The 9,363-nt window shown below is 32.6% G+C and overlaps 1 protein-coding gene across 4 annotated transcripts in view; it reads right to left on the bottom strand.

Moving 5' to 3' along the window:
* Positions 1-726: 726 nt before the first annotated feature.
* Positions 727-9,363, bottom strand: part of LOC106458063 (microtubule-associated protein 2-like) — a 61,965-nt gene continuing 53,328 nt past the window's right edge. For 3 of the 4 annotated variants that reach the window (XM_022384197.1, XM_013917519.2, XM_022384195.1), the window contains 3 exons: positions 7,989-8,018; positions 5,191-5,385; positions 727-4,790 (listed from right to left, as the gene is read on the bottom strand). In XM_022384197.1, the coding sequence (XP_022239905.1) occupies positions 4,398-4,790; positions 5,191-5,385; positions 7,989-8,018 (618 nt within the window). In that variant the 3' untranslated portion in view covers positions 727-4,397. The remainder of the gene's footprint in view (positions 4,791-5,190; positions 5,386-7,988; positions 8,019-9,363) is intronic. The other variant, XM_022384196.1, reaches the window with a different exon arrangement.

Below are 9,363 nucleotides of genomic sequence, written 5' to 3' on the forward strand. Positions count from 1 at the left end.
TATAGTTAGTATATATATATATATATATATAGCCATGTTAAGTATATATATATATATATAGTCATGTTAAGAATATCTGATATGTTCGAGAAGCAAAAACGTCTCATATCCCACAGAAGCTGTCGGTACCTTGAAGATTAGTTAACTGTTATAAGGAATTGTGGCCTACGTGAATCAGCCTCAAGATATCCCAGCTGTCTTAGTTTAAACCTTATCTTCTACATTTTACATATTGTTAAGGAGAAACAGAAAGTGCTACATTTCCTTAAGTACAAAAAAATACTCAGTGTAATCAAGGAAAGTTGTGAAATATTATATACTGTTATTAAGGAGAGATAGAAAATGGTACGTATCGTTACGAATACGCAGGAAGTGTTTTATATCATCAAATGGAGACAGGAAATACTACATATCGTTAAGGGTAGAGAGGGAAAATACTCAGTATAGTTAAGCACAGAGAGGAAGTGTTATAATGTCAAAGAGAGACAGGAACTGGTACACATTAAGAGTAGAGAGACAGAAAGTACTATACATATATAAGAAGAGAAATAAATCGCTCAGGGTAATCAAAGTGAGACAATAAGTGTTACGTGTTGTTAAGAAAAGACGTTTTGAGTGGGGTCAAAGAGAGGGAATATTTATTAAGATTTATTTAGAAGAAAAAGACAGGACGTTAAGCGCACAACTAAAAATGCGACATGTAAATGGGTCACTCCAAGAGCAATGTCCAATTATTTCACGGCGCAACTTTATTGGAAGGCTCTAAAAATACAGACGTGTGATCTTGTTTACAGAATCAAGTAGACAAAGAGTAAAAGCAAATTATGCAAAAACACAAACAAGTCTTATTGTAATCTGCTTTCAGTTTTTCTCATAATCAGCTTCATACAAACAAGTTCGGTCCTTCAAACCATACACTACTGTAGCCTGTAGACACAGGACTTTCCATACATTTACAAAACTATAAAGCCATTTAATCATATACATTTTTCATTTAGATTAGATAAACACTCAGGGTTTTACGTACTAGTTTGAAAGTCACATTTACGTAACTTTTGAACAACAAAATCTACGTAAGTAAGTTATACTAGATCTTATGTGTGTAAAATATTATTCCGATAAGTCAGTTTTTAAAACAATATAAATCTCAAGTATTAATAAATTACTTAGTTTACCATCCAAAAAATTACTCTAAATCAAGTGATACTTTTAGTAATATATCTCATATTATCAAGTTAATATTGTCCCTTTTAGCAGTAAAATAATCATTGAAGTAAATTATTGGTTGTACTAAAGTTACATATTTCATTTCAAACAATTTTGATATAATTTCTTACGCTCCATTGAAGCATTAACACGATCTTATCACATCGTTAACGTTACATTCACAAATATAAAATTACTTTTTAAACTCGTTTAAGATCGACTAGATCTATTTTTCATTTTTAGTTTACAACAAATTAAGGAACTTGTTTAAACCTTATGACTCTATCACACATCAAATTTTACAGATGTTATTTTAGACTTATAAAAAGTACGAGCTCTCTAATTCACCATCAGAGCAAAATAATTCGTTAGATAGTTTGTTCTAGAATGAAAGTTTAAAAGAATGGAGACAACTAGATACCGCGAAATTGGTTTCTGTATTCATTAGTTATTAAACTTGAGGATTAACCACGTTTAATTTCTGAACAAATTGTGGTGAAGTTAAATACTTCTTCAACAAAGCCGAATGGACTGGTTCATGTTCACTTCCTAGGTCCTTAATTGGACTGATATAAATCAAAAAACGAAAAGCCAGAATTACTGTTAGCATAGAAACTTTTAAAACTTTGTACCAGTTAAAACTATTTTAATTCCAGAATGTTGAACTATCTAAATGCATTAGATGTTGAATCCTTCATTAAAATATACTGTTTATAAAACATCTTGTTTCAAAAACTCAATTTGAAGTTTATAGAAAAATCTATGAACATCGTTCGTGCGAGAGAGACATGAGGAATGGTATCATTCATGCAGGAGGCATTTGCAACACAAGTTTAGCGCAAACATCGAAAATTAATTTTCCTATGCAAAGAAGTAAAATTGTTAATCCCTATTAGAGATTCACGTTAAAAATTCGATTTAATTATATAAAACAAACCAGACCATCAACCATACAAATCATGCTTACCGTAAGAGTCACCAAACCACAAATAGATTTAATAAGCACATAGTTAAAGTATAGCAGTTCTAACATTTACATAAAATACATACTTTCTGCCAACTTGCATTCCATTCGAAGGAGGGCTTTTAGATTTCTACAAACTAAGAAAAACCTTCTTTCAAAGTTTGACACTACCTAAGCAACAAGAGAGGAAAAAAAGAACTTTCAGCTTTTATCTGATAGTTTTTTTTTCTCAGTACAAGTTCCAACGACGTCTTACCATATCTGATCAGTTGTCCAATACACGTGTTTATTGATTTCGTAAAGAAATATATCAAATGTTTCTTCTTTATCCAAATATTCAATACTTTCAGCTTGAGATTTAAAAAAAAGGACTCTGATGTATTCACGAACTTCTTCTTTTTAAACCCAGATATCATTTCGATCATCTTTCATTTTAGGAAAACGCTTTCCTTTATATTTTCTTAGCACATATTCAAGTATTCTCAATTCTTGGAGATACGAGATGTGCTCAAAAAGAAGGATTTTTTTTTTTAGTTTGTATTGTAACTATATTTGGCGTTTTTTACAATTGTTGAAATAACAATACATTTTTTGTATCACATTCTAAATTTACCCTCCTCAGGCACTGATTTATAATCTTCTTAATGAAAATAACTTCACGAAAGATATGTCTTCCACGTATTTTATACTGTATTACTAAACTAATATAACGCATGCTTTGTTTTCCAAGAGCAAAATAGGCACTCTAGAAATCAATGTCTCACAATTCTTTTCTACATTCGGCACTTAAGGCTGTTGTTTTTGTTTATTCTTAGCGCAAAGCTACACGATGGGCTAACTGCGCTCTGTCTACCGAGGGGAATCGCACCCCCGTATTTTAGTATTGTAACTTACAGCTGACTCACCGGGGGACGCACTTAGGCAATCGTTAAACTAAATATCTTACTAAACGAAACTTTTCCCCTACGTGATTTATCACATTGAACATATACGTTTATGAAGCAGGTGAGAGGTCGCATAATTATTGTTGACGCTTTGTATAAAATTGTTTTCCAAAACATAAGAGCAAACAAATATTTTCAGCTCGTATATTAATGGTCTCTTTACCGTATCCCTACCACTTGTTCTGGAAAAATCAGCAATTCAAGACGGTTCTAAGAGCAAAGACATAACCAAAACAAAGCTTATAGTCTTCACAAAGCAACAGATACCCGCTTTTCAATGTCATAATTATTATATAAAAGAAAATTATCGGCTTTCAAATCAAATTGTCACAGGGAGGGACATTATTCTGGATGGATCATATAGGATGTAATTAATTATAAAGTATCACGTAAAACTCTTATCATGACATTTTCAAATGTTTTTAAAATCACATAAATGATATATTTTTCCATTTTGAACTAAATTATCATTGCTATCCTCGCGTGCTTCAAATCAAACAATATAACAAATACAATAAGTCTCGATAAAGTTTCATATGAGCCAATGCCTTCAAATTGCTAATGTCTACTTATTTAACCCTGCTAAAATCCTCAGCCACACATGCTACATCAGTGGATACATTACACAACGTAGCAGGACATGCAGATATATATATCAAAAGCATTTCATGATTAGAGAAGATGGTATGGCGATACGATCTTACATCCTACTAATATCTAACATATAAACAGTGATAAAGATTAAACACAACATTTCTGATTGGTATGATTTGTCTATAGGGATATTTTCTAAGTATTTTGCTTATCTTCTGAGTTATACATAAACCACAATATAATATTTGTTCTATAATACCATTCAAAAGGAAGTACAAACTACGTATGACAACACAATATAATGTTTTAACAGGTCATGAGCAGTTTTAATATTAAACTGCTAACTATAAAATTCTGACATCGACGTTTTTATTAATTTATTTTTTCTTCATTGCTATAGATGTAATAAGGGATACAACTTTACAAGCAATGAATAACTGATATATATATATATTATTACTTAGCCAAGACAAGGTTCAAAAGACTCAATATGAATAATAAAAAGCTGAAATTTACATTTACTTACGACTGTCAAATTTTTAACCCTGAAAGCAAAACAACAACAACAACAAAAAAAGATCTGGACCTGGCTAGAAACATGTAAGGAGAAGTTAATTTGCAAGAGTTATATCTCACTATCTAGACACTAGCTTGACAAACACAGTATTGTTTACACCACACAATGGGCATCAGCACTCCACTGGGGGTTTTTCAGCTACATCGCCATCCTTAGCATCCTTCGTTTCACTTTTCTCGTGGTCTACTCCTATTCCTGTAGATTCTGGCGTAACTCCCCCTGCTGTTTTTGGTTCAGCTGAAACTGTTGTTTCTGGTTTGTCTTCTGTTGCAGCATCTTCATCTTTATATTCTTTCGTCGCTTCTGGTTCTGTTGCTGTTTCTACCACTTCGGGCTTAGATTCATCATCTTGTAGCCCAAGAGCTTCTTCTGCAGTTTCTGGTTTCTGGCTTGTTGCCTCATCTTCTTGTTCATTTGTTTCTGTTGGCTCTTCATCATAAGGTTCATCTACTGGAGGAAGTTGTGATTGCTCATCGAACTGTGGGGAAGATGGATGAATAGGGCTCTAGAAAGGGAAGATAATACATTATTTTTGGTTATAATATTAAGTTCTTGGCACGTTAAACAGTATAAGGATTTACTATCACAATTACAAAAAAAATATTTGCTTATGAAAAACTTACAGCTTCAGAGACCACTGAGTATTTTTTTTTCTAAACTTGGTTTCAATTTACGTTTAAGAACAGTTTTCTTGAACGCTAGAGCTCAGGATTAATGGACTGTGCGTACCAAGGAAACATTTTCTGCTATAGGAATTGAAATCATGCCTGAACAAAGGAAATTCAAGAATTTACTAGAAATACAAAACTACTCTGCAATAACGAGAAACTAAAATCACTAAAGTAAACGTTTTTATTTTACAATATCCCACCATTAATAAACACTAAACTAGTAGTATTTCTTACCTTAGTTTCTGAACCTTGACTACTAGCTTTCTCTGAAGCAGGTAGTGAACCTACTTTAGAAGAAACCTTGTCCTTTAAAATCATCTTTTCTGACTTGACCTTTGTCTGACCACCACCCGGTTTATGCTTAACATTGTCCATTGAACCAACTTTGGATGAAGCTTTTTGTTTCCATTCCAACTTTCGAGATTCGATCTTGAGAACGAAACACGTTTAAGATGTAAAGTATATTGAACAGAGTAAAGAAAGAAATAAGAAAACAATAGATTATTTTTCAAAATTTGATTAAATCATATGAATTTCTTCTCGAATCTCTCAATATAGTGATGTTTTGCTAAAATTATAATCTAATCTGGACGAAATTATAATCATAATCTAAACGAATTTATCTCCCTTAAAAAAACTTGTTTCTCTATTCCTAATATTTCACAGACATTTTATAACTGTTATGTTTCATTTACTGTAAAAGTAATCTGTTTTCTCTGCTCCTCATCATACTTAGTATTCTGTAAATGTTGTAGTAACTAGATAAAAACGTCTTTTATACTTTAAGCTAATTCTGTAACTGCTCTAGAACTAATATGAGAAAAAAACCTAGTAAGCCGCGACAATAAACATTCAAAGCCAATGCGCTGAGCAACCTTTTTCCTTGGTCTTGAGAGATGGTCTAACTAATATAAATGATTATATTTATAAAATAAAATATCTAAAAACAAGCGTGGCGTTTCGGAACCCCAATCTGTATTGCTTTTTGAAAGCGTTCTCTCAAAATTTGATTCACTAAGTGTTGTCATCTGTCGAGAAAATGTAAATAAGAAAAATTCCGGTAATTACACAATGAAAAAGGTTTAAGTGTTACTCTCTTTGACATCAATAGTCACAAAAGTGATCTAATTAGCAGTGCTCGACTTATTACTCATTGTACAGAAAAGGTATTTTAATACAGTGACTTAAAATTTTAACCCAATTTTGCCACTGAGGAATTATGAAAATAACCTAACCTTGTTCCTGAAAATCCCTATAATTTACGTGCTTGTTTATTTTTGTCTGGTATGTACATATATAGTAGCAACGACATTATCACGTAATCTCAGTTAGTAATATAGCTTTAAATGATTTTATTTTATGAATATAACTCTTCAATAATGATTTAATCCAAATTTCAATTCTAAAACAACACTTCACTCATAAAAGACGAAGGTGTATCATTAAGGCTTGGCTCCAAACGTCTAATTAATAAAATCTCCTGTATTTGATATATTCTTGCGTTTTCTGCAGAGCAGAGGATGTTAGAGTCTTTATGGCATGATATGTCGTTACACGTGTTGTTGAAGTGTATGTAAGTTTGGAATTCTGATAAAAAAACAAAAAGTTAGCACACAGGCTCAGACACAAAAGGTGCAATGAATTAAAAAAAAAAAGACCCAAAAACTCGAGCGCTTTCGAATAGTTGACTATTCTTCTTCAGGAGAACAAAGGGAATAAAGTATTGGAATGATTTCTTTCTTTCGGTTTCCGACGATTTTTATTCATGTCACTAGGTGGCGCACCGTACATTGTTTGTTTGCTTTGAATTTCTTGCAAAGCTACTTGAGTGCTACCTGTATAACCGTCCCTAATTTTGAAGTGGTAGGTTAGAGGGAAAGCAGCTAGTCAACGTCACCCACCGCCAACTCTTGTGCTACTCTTTACCAACGAATAATAGGATTGGTCGTTAAATTACAAAGACCCCACATTCTAAAGGGCGAGCATGTTTGGAGAAAGGATTCGAACCCGCGGGCCTTAGATTGTGAGTTGAATGTCCTTACCACCTGGCAATGCCAGGTCAACTGTAATGAAACCAATATAAATCTGTTTACAACAGAAAAATGTAATTTTGTAAACAACATACATCTGCCATAGTATAGTGTTCGAGTCAAATCTTATCCTTATAAAGAAAAAAAAACACGTTTAATATGTAACTGAAGTTTAAAGATTACTTTCAGCAAAATTTGTAGATATGAATATTGTAAAATGTTAACTTTTTTGAACTTAAAAACCCAGAAACGGCACGACTATTGTTAGAGGTAGTTTATGTACATCAAACACTAGTGCTTAGTTGTTGTTCAACTTTCGTAGACGTTTGGAACCAAGTTTTCATGATATGTATTCGTCTTTTTCGATATGCTTACAAATGGTGGTATTCTTTGAACTACACTCATAAAACGTAGAACTCCTGATGATATATCAAAACCTTCGATGAACTTGTTTAAAGTTAAAACTTATAACATCAACAAATTTTAGCCTCATTATTATTAGCAATTAAAATACTCGAATATGTCTGATTAATATAAAACATCCACAAATTACAATTATGATACTTGTTGTGATAACACATTCCTCCAGCATTATTACATGCTCCTAGCTTATTAAACATTGAAGTTTCACTCACTGACGGGTCCAGCATAGGGGGTAGCCAAGGTACGCCCTCCTATCCCCATCCTCTAAAAGCTAAGGTTGTCCCTGAAGCCGATTTCTTTAATATCTTGTCACTTAAAGTGTGCCCATTAATCTCCCACCACACTAAATTACTCTTCTTACGAAAACCCTGGACCCGCCAGTATTATTTGTAAGAATATATAATAACAAAAACAGTTTTATAAAGTTAGCAAAAAATCTATTTAAAAAGAAGTATTTTAAGTGAATTCAGTACTTGTGGAAATTCTGGTATCTTCAATATTACTGTTTGACAATATATAAAACTACGTTGTGCATGAGTCATGCAGTACCAAGATAAAACAGTAGACAGAAATACATACTACTGAGGCAGGCTTTTCACGGTCACCATGCTGTTTCAAAATAAAAAGTACCATGTTATTTCACTGGGTATAATAAAACCAATAGTAAAATCTCCATTCAGATTAAATTCATTGTATAATTCAAGATATAACAAGTTTACCAACCAAACAAATTTCATTCTGTCAGATTTATATTTCAATACATGCATTGTTCGGAAACTGATTAAATTAGTAAATTTCATGCTGACATTTAAACATTTGTATTTATCACGTTATCCTGCAGCTCTAAATGTAGCTATTTATTTTAAAGAAAGCTTAAAGGCATAAGAAATATTAAGATATTTCGTACTTAGAAAATAAAATATCGAGCACAGTAAACAATGAAGACTGTTAACCATTAACTTTATATTATGAACTGAAATTGAAATTTTTAATAAAGACAGTGAAATTAGCGTATAACATAAAATTTCAGCAAAACTAAGATAATACCTGTTCCTTAATTTAATGTGGGACATGCAAAAAAAATCTGTGCATAAATAAATGATCAACAAATGGATTATATTTCAGACTCATCTTCCATATTAAGACAGCAAATAAACTTTCGAAATAAGTTAAAAATAGCACGGATAAAAAACATAGAAACTCATTTTCAGTGTTTTAACCAAAGGTATTTCCTCATTTTAATTGTTCTATACTTTATTTTTTTATTTTAAACGTATATATATTCCTAAAAGATAAGTTATTAATAACGCATGTTACTCTGTAAAAGATAAGTTATTAATAACGCATGTTACTCTGTAAAAGATAAGTTATTAATAATGCATGTTACTCTGTATTCTCAATTGTACTCTCTGGTATGCTGTAAATTGATTTGTTTGTTTACAGATATTCGACAAAGCTACTCAAGGGCTAGCTGTTCTAGAGGAAAGACAATACCCACCGCCAACTCTTGAGCTACTCTTGTTTGACCGAATAGTGGGATTAGACCGTAACTTGTACAAAGCACCACGGTCCCCACGTGCCCGAGCGCTATATTATCTATTCATTATTATTATTATTGTTTTGCGGTAACGGGACGCTGAAGTTAGCACTCGCAGATCTTACAGTCCAGCTAATTATGAGGCCTCGCTCGGCCTGCTGTAAAGCAAAAATAAAATAAATGAAAGGGGCAACGTTACCGGAGCTCGTGGTGTCTACTACAGGGCTTGCAATGCTTCTGTTTCTTTTCAGAAATGTAAACAACACTCTATTTAAAATGTGTAACCAATAATGTTCGTATCAACTTCGACATGCTTTACAGATCACAAGCTAGCGTTAACTTTGCTAGCCCGGCATGGCCAGGTGGTTAGGGCGCTCGACTCGCAATCTCAGGATCGTGGGTTCGAATACCCATCAC

The sequence above is a fragment of the Limulus polyphemus genome, unplaced genomic scaffold (assembly GCF_000517525.1).
Source record: "Limulus polyphemus unplaced genomic scaffold, Limulus_polyphemus-2.1.2 Scaffold411, whole genome shotgun sequence".
Taxonomy (NCBI): domain Eukaryota; kingdom Metazoa; phylum Arthropoda; class Merostomata; order Xiphosura; family Limulidae; genus Limulus; species Limulus polyphemus.